Source organism: Malaclemys terrapin, chromosome 21 (assembly GCF_027887155.1).
Source record: "Malaclemys terrapin pileata isolate rMalTer1 chromosome 21, rMalTer1.hap1, whole genome shotgun sequence".
Lineage (NCBI taxonomy): Eukaryota > Metazoa > Chordata > Testudines > Emydidae > Malaclemys > Malaclemys terrapin.
The window spans coordinates 18,800,450-18,813,927 of record NC_071525.1 but is presented as its reverse complement, the minus strand read 5'-3'; the positions used below and the strand labels follow the sequence as shown (position 1 = coordinate 18,813,927).

The window sequence follows — 13,478 nt, the reverse complement described above, 5'->3', positions numbered from 1 at the left end:
AGCGGGGCAGGACGGGGGAGCTTCTGGTTCGTGTGATGTCTGCATGTAGCTGGGGACGCCGGAGTCCTTCCAGGCATTGCAGACATGATCAGACCCACCCACATCCTCTGATCTCCCCCTAAGGTCCCCACCCAGATATACCCCCACATGAACAGCTCCCTACTCAGCACTGAGCGAGCTGCAGGCATCGTGTTGGGGACCTGGGATGGGGGTCGACTCTGAGACGCTGCGTCCCCTGCAGACACGGGTAAGGAAATGAGGTAAATCCTCCAGATGCCCCACTGGATCTCATTGTCACCCCCCACACACACACTGCTGCCCCCTGGATCTCCCCTCTTCCTGCTGCCCCCATCCCCTCCCCTCATCTGCTCTGGATATTGCTGGTTGAAATTAGATGTGGGTCCTGTTGTCAGAGATCAGGGGTCCCATCACGCTGGGTGCTACACAGACCCTGACCAAGCTTGGAGGCCCCATCACATGAGGCAGTGCACAGCCCCACAGGGAGAAACAGGCCTGGCCATAGCGAGCTCACACTCTAAAGTTAAACAGAGAAATGTTTGGAGGGGAAACTGAGTCACGGGGCCATGACGTGACTTGTCCAATCTACCCAAGCAGTTCAGTCACAGAGTCTGGGATGGGACCCAGGCATCCTGACTCTCAGTCTAACCACCAAAATAGACTCTTGCAACATCCTTCCTTTAAAAAAAAAGAAGATCTTTTGGCTTGTAACTGGTCTCTTCCTTGTCTTGTGTTTTTCGGGTGGCTTTTTTGTCGTTGTTGTTTCCATTTTCATTTTCTCCTTCTTGGAAGCTGTTCTCCATCACTTCAGGTTTTTACGGGGCGGGGGGTTAAGTGGGGATTTTGCCTGCCAAGATAGATAGAGCAGCGGACCCGTGCTCCACCGCATGGCTTGAAGCACGGGTGGGAGGGGGCTCGCCTGCCACCTGGCCCCGACCACCAGGCCAGAGCGCTTGACCCAGCTGACCCGGCTGGAGGAGGCCGCTGAATAAACACCCGCACCAGGTCGTCCGGGTCCTGAACCACGAGGAGCACGTCGTCGGCTACGCTGCCAGGACCAGCCGCGGCTCCGGCTCACAGAGCACCAACCCCCCAACCTCATGCGAAGGAGACAGAAGAAGGGCTCGATGGCCAGAGTGTGCAGCTGACCTGACAGCGGGCGGCCTTGACGCACCCCTCGCCCGAAGCTGACAGGTGCAGTCAGGGTCCAGTTGAGCTTGACCAAGCACTCTGTGGAGGCATACAGCACCTGGACAGGGGGTGGGGGGGGGGTAATAGGAGCCTATATAAGAAAAAGACCCCAAAATTGGGACTGTCCGTATAAAAGTGGGACATCTGCTCACCCTACCCCAACCCCCACCCTAATTTTTCATACATGCTATCTGGCGATCCCCAGCCCAGCCACGCGTGACCATTCCAGTCCTGGCTGGCTGCCGAGGAAGGGAGTTACTTTCACTTTCACTCCTCAGCAGGCAGCCAGCCAGCCTCCCCCCTGCCCCCCCCAACCCCTCACCCAACCCAGCCCTGCCAGAGGGGAGAGAGAGAGAAGGGTACTCCTGGGGGGGGGGGAGAAAGGGGGAGTGCTCTGTGGGGTGGGGGGGGAAGAAGAATGGACGTTATGGGGGACAACAAAGGATACTGGTCCCAGAGCCGCCGAGCCTGCCTCACCTCACGCCGGGGGAAAGTCACACTCACAGGTGAGTTCCTTCCCCCACCCCTCCCCTTCCCTTCCCATCCCAACCCAGAGACCCCAGCAGCCAATCCCCTCCCTCAGACTGTGCTGCATTCGGCTCTCTCTAGGACCCAGCAGCCCTGCTCTTACATGCTCCACTGCTTCCCATCTGTCCGGGCTCCGGGCAGAGCGGTGCCCCCAGGTAGCGTGGTGCCCTAGGCGGCTGCCTGTTCTGCTATGGCTAAGGATGGCCCTGAAGGAATCAATGAAAAAAAGGGGTGGTGGGGGGGAGAATCTCAAACGCCAACAGCGGAACGTGGGCACGCAGGCAATAAGGGCTGACCTGGAGGGAGGGCTAGAAGCAAGGGGGCGGAATGCAGGGGGGATAAATCAGGTGTGCCTCAGGCACAGAACAAAGAACAGGGTGGGTCTGAAAACAACCAAACCAAAAGAGGGGAAAATGGGGCTGGCAACCACGCCTGCACCGCAGGACAAGGGCGGGGCAAACAAAGTAATCAAGGACCAAAAAACAAAACAGGGCAAACCAGAGCAAACAGGGCGGTAGAAAGGGGATGGGCGGGGCAGGCAGCAAAGGGAAAGGGGGCAAGCAGCTGCAAGAACAGGGCAGTGGACGAGGCAGTGGAAAAGGGGGCCCACCGGCCAAATGCAGCAGGGGAGGGAGGACAAAGCCAAGGGAGGGGATAGACAGCATCAGCATAGACAGCTTCTTCACTAAGCTGCTACAGTGACACAGCTGCATCCGTGCAGCCTTCCTGGTGTAGACGTGTCCTTTGATAAACTGAACTGACTGAGCTCCTGGAGTCTCTCTCTGCCAAGCCTGGGGCCAGTCCGTTAATCCTTCTCGTGGCTCTTCTCTGACCCTTCTCCAGTTCCTCAACATCCTTCTTGAATGGTGGGCGCCAGAACCGGACACAGAATCCCAGTTGTGTTCACACCAGGGCCAGATCCAGAGGGAAAATCACCTCCCTGCTCCTAATTGAGACTCCCCTGTTGATGCATCCCAGGATGGCTGGAGCCCTGTTGGGTCTGGGAGCTCACGTTGAGCTGAAAAGTGCCCCCACGCCTGAGGCTTTAAGGCAAATGATGAGAGACGAAGGCAGGTTGCAGGCCAGGCTGTGGTTTGTGTGGTCTCTAGCACAGAGCGTAGTTGATCTGTAACATGGCCTGGGCCGAGGGGTGGGTTCTCTGCAGTAAAGGCAGGGATGAGAATCTCACATGTCCCACTCCCAGCGGGGCTCTGTTCGCTTTCCCCAGCCAGAAGGGGCTCGAGTGCAGAGTCCCAGCTGGTGTCTCTGCTCCTGGGCCCTCGCACGGTGGAGTCAGCTGGATGTGGCTGTCTCAGCTCCTGCTCTCAGATGGAGGCCCCGCCGAATGCAGACACCTTGCTAGGGCCCAGTGGGGGCTGGGAGGAGATGTTAGAGGGCTTTCCCTCCACCCTCCCACTTTCCCGGTTCTTGTCAAGGAGACAGCAAGCAGCAAAAGACCAGAAGTCCGTAGTGCAGACAATGTGATGTTTATTGGGGTTAACGTCCAGCAAGCATGATTCCAATTTCCCTTCCCCCCACTTTATATAGTAATATTCTCAGCCATACCTTAACCAATTATTTTACTGAAATTTAACTAACTAATCCTAACATACTGTAACATAATTCTCTAACCAATTATATCCCACTACCCTAATTAACTGACACCTAGCAAAATTAATTATACAGCAGACAGAAACAGTTGGAGAACCAGACAGATTAAGAATAGAAAAATGGGGGCCATAAAGATAAAACATACTGAAATGAGGGTCTCACAAACACAACCATTGATAAGTGATTTCTTGACAGACAGGATATTGTCAAACTAAGTTTTCTTTAACCATCTTAAGATGTGTTTCTTTATCTGGTGGTGATGGGCACTATCAGGACAGGATCATCTTCCTAACAGCCCAATAGCCCCTTATTTCAGTGTGGCTGGTTTGGGATGTGAGGATGTGACCGTTCACTTCCCAGTTTATGGCTGCCCCTGCTGCTTATCCAAAGGCCTTAGCCTAAGAACCAGGCCTCAGACTATCCTAGTGAGACAAGGCCCAGACACAGGCAGACTGTGAATTTGATTCTTTCTTTTTATACCCCTGTAACTATCTAAGTGATAAAAATACACCTAAGTTCTTAAAGTATAGGCCTTTACAGACAGGCCTGAATATTTATATTGTAACACTCCACCCCTTTCTTTTCTGTTGGGATCCTCCTGCCTACGTATCCCTGGAAAAGCCTAGGACATACAGCGACACATTTCCTGATAGGGCCAGGCATCATGGTGGAATATGTTGATGCTCCATCTGTCCCACTGCTCCTTTTGTGGTACAATCCCCTGCACCTTCTCTGGTACGGGCATACCACACCTATTCCAATTAGTGTTGTAGACTTTCCATTATAGTGGGCCTGAGAACGTTGGGTCTGGGTTGTCTAGTACACTAGGCTGGAGGGCCTATTAAATTACTTATGGGTTATAATAATTGGCCGTTCTTTAGAGGGTTGTGCCCCTCTTGACTGTTTCCCTATACAACGTAACACCAGTATACTTAACAATACACCAGCCACCATGATAATCCACAGCAACTCCGAGAGTCCTGACCACTGTAATATAGTCCAACATCCCGACCACCATCAAAACCACTGCTTCTCCTCCTTTGATAGGGCGAAAATTCTGTCAATGCCATCCTGACGTGTGTAGTGTAATTGTGTCCAACTAGTGGCGGTCACAGTGACTTGCTCCTGTAATCTGTGTGTACTCTGGTTCATATTGTGTGTCCATTGAATACCCCCAGGGAAACTTGGTATTGTTTACACCAATTTCACTACTGGGTACGGGATGGGGTAATAGGTGCTGGGTCAATTGTTTACAGCGATTAGGTCCACTGATCCATTAGTGCACCATAGTCCAGGTCGCAATGTATAGACATTTATAATTTGCTCATACGCTGGTATGGTTTTGCCTCCTAGTGTTATATTACAGGATTGCATACACTCCCAACAGACTACCCCGTGCCCCATATACATTACCCCTAAATTTCTCCCCCCTTGCAAGAAGCCATTGATCCTGCTCCTCCATAGTCATAGGAGAGGAGCACACCCTGGTGCCCCCTCTGGATGCACAATTGCTTAACGCAATGACAGTCCAATTCACACCATTCCACCCACTCCATCTATTTCCCAGTGGTCCCCAACACACTCCTCCTTCTCTTGTTACTCCTAGAGGGTTCAGGGGGACCCCCTTAGTTGCATTCCCTTCCCATTGTATCATGGTTACAATTACACAAGTACTGGCCCCACAGGTCCGGGATGTTATCTTCCAGGTGGATGGGTATATTTTCCCAAGTGTGGATATATATGGGCTAGCCTCCCAATTTAACACCGAAGGCCATTGTTCTGACCAAGCGTCTCTCATTCCAACCCTGATATTCTATGATATCCATTAACATTATTAACTGAGCATTTTGAATTCCTACACACATTAGTCTTTTGAAGCCATCCCGCACACGTCACAAGGTCTCCTGCCCAATGAGTAACCCGCAGGTTCACCTCTACTACCGTCCTCCATCCAATGGCAACTGCCGATAGTTGCTGTGCCATTCATTCATTGATTTGTTGCGGAAATCTCACATTTTGCTTTATCAATTGTTTGGTTACACACACATGCCCCAGATTCCATGTGCCCAGCAGAGTGTTCCCTGCTGCCTACAATCCCCTTGTCCGATGACGATTCCGGGTGCGCCCCCTCACCCACCAATCAAATTGGTTTTTCCGTCCTCTTATGTACACAGTACAGTTGGGATGAATTTGGTCCACCCACCATTCCTTGGGGCATATTCCCAGCTGCAGGCTGTGGCCAATTTAAATTCAGGTTCTTCCAACTTGGCTTCCATAGCACCTGCAGGGTTACATTTTGCAAAATGGTTAACTCATCATACACCCAATGTCCCAAAGGGGATTGTATGCCTTGCGTAATATGTACATAACAATCACAACTTTGGGGATCATCCTCCATGGAAGTATCATTGTGGTTACACATGGTAACTCACATTCTAATTGTGGGGCATTATTATCCCAAGAGGGTTCATACACCCCAGGAGGGATGTGCGATCTCGTTATTCAGGAACACTTCCTGAATATATGCAGTGATGATGTAAAGAAGTATTTGTGGGACAAAAAGGAAATATTCGGCAATATCACTGGACTCATCATACTGTGGACACAGTCGCTCCCATTTATGGATTTTTGAGGAAGTGGAGCCAGCAGGTGGAGGGTTTTGTCTCTTCGACTACATTACAGCCAGTTCATGCTTCTGGGCCTCCCTCTGGGCCTCCATAGCTGTCTTGTGGGCAGTTTCCTCCCTGGCTTTTTCTGCATTAATTTCTAATTGTCTTAGATCTAGCCGTCTCTTATGTTCATTTTCTTTCTCTGTTGCTTCCAGTCTAGCCAGCTCTAGTTTGGTAGCTGTTTCACTGGTCGTCATTTTACTGCTTTCTTCTGCTGGGACTCACCCCCCTGCAGTTCACTGAAACTGGGATGCACTCAGCTCAGGGGATTCTTAGTTAACAGAGACTTTCACAGTGCCCAGTGTTCAGCCTTTCTGGGCAATTTGCACCCTATGCAGTTTTAGCTTCTTCTGATTTTCCTTCTTACTTATTTTGCTTCCTTTTCTCTCCCTACTTCTCTTACCCGAAATAAGCAAACAGAAAATAAAAAACGAGTAACCACTTTGTTTGTTCTTACTTATTTCGCTTCCTTTTCTGTCCCTACTTCCCTTACCCGAAATAAGCAAACAGAAAATAACAAACCAGTAAGTACTTTGTCTTCTCCGGCCACCACACTTAAAACTCACTTAAAATCACTACCAGTATCTCAAAGCAATCAGCTGTGCACAGATCCTGCTTGACTACGCCACTGTGACGGGTTGCATCACAAAAACCACCTTGGGAGCTGCCCCCAATGTACCAAGACTACTTCTATCACTGTTTTCCCTTCCAGCTCAGGACTCCAGCACCCTGTCTTGCTGAGCCAGACACTCCCGTCTGCTCCAACACAGACGCAGGGTCTGAATTACTTGCCCCAAAGCTGCAGGTTTACCTGAAAACAGCTCAGAGAAGTCTGCTTGTCTTTAGCACTCACATGCCCAACTCCCAATGGGGTCTAAACCCAGATAAATCCATTTTATTCTCCACCGGGTTGGGATTCCCCCATCTAATCTATAAACCATATATGCACACTGCCAAATTCCTGTTGGAGGGTTGGTGGTACATCTTTCTATGTGGAAATTCTTATAGTCCTTATTAGCTTCATTTCCAGAAGCTGAGGTGTAGCAGTCCATGTATTTCCTCCTTTTCACACTGCACATCGTGGGATTTGAGTAGAATACACGAATGACAGAATGTATGCCTCCCCTTTTCCAATCCCCTGTTTTTACTTTTATATCTGTGTGCAGTGAATCCACTGTTGCCCTCCATTTTCTTTACCCAATAGCAACAGGCTGGGCCCCAATCGGTCAAGAACCAGGGGCCCTTCCATTTAGGAGCTGGGAATGAGTGGTGTTGACCTGGAATTTTGTACATTGCTAGATCTCCCACCCTGGGTGGATCACGCTCCCCAGGCAGGTCATACCATGCTTTGACTCTTTCTGCTCCTTGCTTGTCTTGCCAGGACACTGCCTTCTCTACCTGTTTCACACGGTCGATTAGGGTTAAAATCCATTCTGGTGTTAGGCGTGTGTAGTGACTTCCCCAGATACTGGGGTAAGTGGACCTTCTCATGAGAGCTTTGTATGGAGAAAATCCGGTGCCCTTTGATTCTCGTGCCCTTATTCTCATTAAGACAAAGGGAAGTAACAGTAACCAGTTTTTTCCTCCCATTTACACTCCCTTTCTCAGCTCACTTTTGATGGTGTGGTTCATGCCTTCCACCTGCCCTGCAGCCTGTGGGTGATAAGCCATAGGGAACAACTGTGTGATTCCAGTGAGGGCTGAGAGCTCCCCTGTCATGACTAGAAAGGGAAGGGTAACAGCCCTCCTGTGTACAATACTATAAAATCCCTCCTGGCCAGAGACTCCAAAATCCTTTTCCCTGTAAAGGGTTAAGAAGCTCAGGTAACCTGGCTGACATGTGACCCAAAGGACCAATAAGGGGACAAGATACTTTCAAATCTTGCTGGGGGGGAGGCTTTTGTTTGTGCTCTTTGTTTTGGTGGTTGTTTGCTCTTGGGACTAAGAGGGACCAGACATCAATCCATGCTCTCCAAATCTTCTGAACAAGTCTCTCATATTTCAAACTAGTAAGAGCCAGGCAAGGCGTGTTAGGTTTATCTTTGTTTTCTCAACTTGTAAATGTTCCTTTTGCTAGAGTGTTTATCTCTGTTTGCTGTAGCTTGGAACTTAAGGCTAGAGGGGGTTCCTCTGGGCTCTTTGAATCTGATTACCCTGTAAAGTTATTTTCCATCCTGATTTTACAGAGATGATTTTTACCTTTCTTTCTTTAATTAAAAGCCTTCTTTTTAAGAACCTGATTGATTTTTCCTTGTTTTAAGATCCAAGGGGTTTTGGATCAGTGTCCCCCAGCAAATTGGTGAAGAGTCTCTCAAGGCTACCCAGGGAAGGGAGTTAGCACATTGGGAGTTGTGGCAGCAAAGGCAGATCTAAGCTGGTAGTTTTCATGGAGGCCCCCACATCTATACCCTAAAGTTCAGAGTGGGGAAGGAGCCTTGACATCACCTAACAGATTTAACTGGAAAGCAGCTCGTTGGTCTGAGTCAATCACCTTTGGGACCCCCCAACAAGTGAATACCTCATTTACTCATTTTTTTGCAGTTACCTGGGCTGTTTGAGACTTTGTAGGGAACGCATCCACCCACCTGCTGAAAGTATCCACCACCACCAACATGAATCAGTTTTGTCTGTGATCTCCTGGTAGGGGTCCTGTGTAGTCAATTTGTATTCTTTCCCATGGTCCCCTTGGGGCATGTCTCATTAAGTCTCCCCTTAGCATCTTGTAAGGTGGATTGTGCCTGGCAAAGACTTTAAATCGGCTGCCATTCCTGACCACCAGCACAATTTTTTACAGTTCAGAGTGCCTCCTCAAACCCAGGGTATCCTCCTGCCAAGCTCCCATGCACCCAACTTAAGAAAGCTGTCTGGCTTCCTTGATGACACAGTATTACTGGTACTTCAGCTGTTAGGACACACCAAATATCTTCCCTTAGTACCACTTTTGGCCCATGTCTATCCCCAAGTTTTGTGATGCCTTCCAGTCCTGGGTCAGATTCTTGCAACTCCTGAATTCACCCTCCACGGATCCATGTCCACCCCACTTCTTGTTACCACTGCTCCAGGCACACTCGGCTGTGGTTCCCATGGCCATGTGGGCACCTCTGTTGCAGCCCGCTTATCCTCTGTATCGGTTAAGTTATTCCCTTTGCTTAAGGGTCCTGTTTTCTTGTGTCTAGGGTGACCAGACAGCAAATGTGAAAAATCAGGACAGGGGTTGGGGGGGTAATAGGAGCCTATATAAGACCCCAAAATGGGGACTGTCCCTATAAAATCGGGACATCTGGTCACCCTACTTGTGTGCCTTTACCTTTACCACATTGATTCTTGCAAAACTGTGACTAAGCTCCTCCACTCGTTTCCACCAGCTAGCATGCTTGATTGTGGAGCTGTCCGAAGGGACCTCAGGAGTTTATCTAATCCAACCTCCGGCTCAAAGCAGGACCAATACCCAACGAAATCATCCCAGCCAGGCCTTTGTCAAGCCTGACCTTAAAAAACTCTAAGGAAGATTTCACCACCTCCCTAGGGAACCCATTCCAGTGCTTCACCACCCTCCCAGTGAAAAGGTTTTTCCTAATATCCAACCTAAACCTCCCCCACTTTCAACTTGAGACCATTACTCCTTCTTCTGTCATCTGGTACCACCGATAACAGCCTAGATCCATCCTCTTTGGAACCCCCTTTCAGGTAGTTGAAAGCAGCTATCAAATCCCCCCACATTCTTCCTCTATTCTGCAGACTAAATAATCCCAGTTCCCTCAGTCTCTCCTCATAAGTCATGTGCTCCAGCCCTCTAATCATTTTTGTTGCCCTCTGCTAGACTCTTTTCAATTTTTCCACATCCTTCTTGTAGTGTGGGGCCCAAAACTGGACACAGTACTCCAGATGAGGCCTCACCAACACCGAATAGAGGGGAATGATAATGTCCCTCGATCAGCTGGCAACACTCCTACTTATACAGCCCAAAATGCCGTTAGCCTTCCCGGGAACAAGGGCACAATTGTCGACTCATATCCAGCTTCTCATCCACTGTAACCCCGTGTGGTTCTGGAACCAGGCCCTGACCGACTTCATCTTCATCATCTTCCTGCCACTCAGATTCACCTCCTTCTTCATTCTGGACTTAAATTGGGCCAATACGCTGAGTAGCACCATCACTTCCTTCCACATGTTCTCCAGCACCTTCTTCCTCATCACCATCAGTGTTGATCACTGCATCCTCATGAAATGCCCTGAGTGGGCCTGGAACCACCGCACGGCACCGTTAGCTTTCATTATGGGATTGGGTATGTGGGTCCTGTCTCTTGGGTTCAGCTTGCGGTACGGTGATCTCTGGGAATCCGACCTCTCACCTGCCAGCACCAGCCTGAATTTCCGAGGGGATGAACGGAGGGTGAAGGCCACGATTGCAATCCAATTCCTGGTCGGGTTTCTGATCCCATTAGCCTTGATCTTGATCCCAACATTCTACATCGTTCTAGCTGCCAAGATGAGAAGGAACAGGCTGATCCAGTCCACCAAGCCACTCAAGATCCTTCTTGATCTGATCCCGACCTTTTTCCTCTGCTGGCTGCCGTATCACGTCGTTGTCTTCTTGTTGATGTCAGCTAACTACCCTCTGTCTCTTTTGAACAGAGGAAGGGCTTTTGCTTATGTCCTGACATATTTCAGCAGCTGCCTCAACCCCATCTTGTATCTCACCATAGAGGAAGAGTTTCTGAGGTACTATCAACATGCATGCAACTGCCAAACCACCGACAACTTGGGGTCAGAGCTGGTTGGATAGGGGAATGGATGGAATTGTTGATATTTGCATGGAGAAAGAATTCTGTTCACTGGGAGCTGTAACTTCCTCTTGATCCAATTTTTTAGCAAGTGAATTTTTTGGCCTGATTCATAGATGAGCCACGAGAATGATTACTGGATTAGAAAACCTGCCTTACAGTGAGAAACGCAAGGAGGTCAATCTATTTAGCTTAACAAAGAGAAGGTGAAGGGGTGACTTGATCACAGTCTCAAAGTACCTACCTGGGGAACAAATATTTCATAACGGGATCTTCAGTCTAGCAGAGGAAGGTTTAACATGATCCAGTGAACAGAAGTTGAACCTAGACAAATTCAGACTGGAAATGAGGTGTAAATTTTTAATGGTCAGAGCAACTGACCATTGGAGCAATTTCCCAAAGGTCGTGGTGGATCCTCCATCACTGGCAATGTTAAATCAAGCTGGGATGTTTGTCTAAAAGCCCTGCTCTAGGAATTATTTTTGGGGGGCAATTCTCTGGTCTGTGTGACCCGGGAGGTCAGATGAGATGATCACACTCATCCCTTCCAGCCTTGGAAGGCAAGAATCTGTCATTTTTACAAAATATATGGATTCTTGATTTTTCTCATTTTTAGATTATTTTGGAGAATTTGGTTTTTTATGGTCTGTCCTTTTCTACGTCTTTTGTGTCATTATTCTTCTTATCATGTCATCTTTGCTCCCGGGGAGCTTTCTTTCCTGTGTTTGTTGAAAAAAAGGGTAACATTTGCAAAAGGGCCTAAAGCCTATTTTTAAAAGTGTTTAGGCTCTTAGGAACCTCGCAGTGAGTCAATGAGAACATAGCATAACTTCCACTTTTGAAAAGATTCCTTTTTGCCTCTCAAAGTTCTTTACTTTGTTCTTTACCCACAGTGGCACTTTTTGTTTCCCTTATTATGTTTTTTTTTAATTTGGGGTATACATTTAAATTGAGCCTCTATTATGGTGTCTTTAAAAGGTTTCCATACAGCTTGCAGGGATTTCACTTTTTGCCACTGTGCCTTTTCATTTCTTTTTTACTAACTTCCTCATCTTTGTGTAGTTCTCTTTTCTGAAATTAAATGCTACCATGGTGGGCTGGTGTGATGTTTCCCCCACCACAGGGATGTTAAATTTCACTATATTACGCTCGCTATTACTAAGCGCTTCAGTTATATTCACCAGAACCTGTGCTCTACTTAGGACTAAATCAAGAATTGGCTCACCCCTTGTGGGTTCCAGGACTGCTCCCTGAAGCAGTCATTTAAGGTGTCAAGAATCTTTATCTCTGCATCTTGTCCTGAAGTGACATAGAATCATAGAATCATAGAATATCAGAGTTGGAAGGGACCTCAAGAGGTCATCTAGTCCAACCCCCTGCTCAAAGCAGGACCAATTCCCAGCTAAATCATCCCAGCCAGGGCTTTGTCAAGCCGGGCCTTAAAAACCTCCAAGGAAGGAGACTCCACCACCTCCCTAGGTAATGCATTCCAGTGTTTCACCACCCTCCTAGTGAAATAGTTTTTCCTGATATCCAACCTGGACCTCCCCCACTGCAACTTGAGACCATTGCTCCTTGTTCTGTCATCTGCCACCACTGAGAACAGCCGAGCTCCATCCTCTTTGGAACCCCCCTTCAGGTAGTTGAAGGCTGCTATCAAATCCCCCCTCATTCTTCTCTTCTGGAGACTAAACAATCCCAGTTCTCTCAGCCTCTCCTCATAAGTCATGTGCTCCAGACCCCTAATCATTTTTGTTGCCCTCCGCTGGACTCTTTCCAATTTTTCCACATCCTTCTTGTAGTGTGGGGACCAAAACTGGACACAGTATTCCAGATGAGGCCTCACCAATGTCGAATAAAGGGGAACGATCACGTTCCTCGATCTGCTGGCAATGCCCCTACTTATACAGCCCAAAATGCCGTTAGCCTTCTTGGCAACAAGAGCACACTGTTGACTCATATCCAGCTTCTCGTCCACTGTGACCCCTAGGTCCTTTTCAGCAGAACTGCTACCTAGCCATTCGGTCCCTAGTCTGTAGCAGTGCATGGGATTCTTCCGTCCTAAGTGCAGGACTCTGCACTTGTCCTTGTTGAACCTCATCAGGTTTTTTTCTGCCCAATCCTCTAATTTGTCTAGGTCCCTCTGTATCCGATCCCTACCCTCTAGTGTATCTACCACGCCTCCTAGTTTAGTGTCATCTGCAAACTTGCTGAGAGTGCAGTCCACACCATCCTCCAGATCATTAATAAAGATATTAAACAAAACCGGCCCCAGGACCGACCCTTGGGGCACTCCACTTGAAACCGGCTGCCAACTAGACATGGAGCCATTGATCACTACCCGTTGAGCCCGACGATCTAGCCAGCTTTCTATCCACCTTACAGTCCATTCATCCAGCCCATACTTCTTTAACTTGGTGGCAAGAATACTGTGGGAGACAGTATCAAAAGCTTTGCTAAAGTCAAGAAATAACACATCCACTGCTTTCCCCTCATCCACAGAGCCAGTTATCTCATCATAGAAGGCAATTAGGTTAGTCAGGCACGACTTCCCCTTCGTGAATCCATGCTGACTGTTCCTGATCACTTTCCTCTCCTCTAAATGTTTCATAATTGATTCCTTGAGGACCTGCTCCATGATTTTTCCAGGGACTGAGGTGAGGCTGACTGGCCTGTA

At 48.5% G+C, this 13,478-nt stretch overlaps 1 protein-coding gene across 1 annotated transcript; it reads left to right on the top strand.

Moving 5' to 3' along the window:
• The first annotated feature begins 9,984 nt into the window (after nucleotides 1-9,984).
• Nucleotides 9,985-10,803, top strand: LOC128827381 (chemerin-like receptor 1). Its single transcript, XM_054011229.1, has one exon. It carries the CDS (start codon nucleotides 9,985-9,987, stop codon nucleotides 10,801-10,803), a length of 819 nt encoding a protein of 272 aa, XP_053867204.1.
• The last annotated feature ends 2,675 nt before the right edge of the window (nucleotides 10,804-13,478 follow it).

Coding starts and splice junctions, on each gene's coding strand:
- LOC128827381 (XM_054011229.1), top strand. CDS start 9,985: ATGCCGTTAGCCTTCCCGGGAACAAGGGCACAATTGTCGACTCATATC.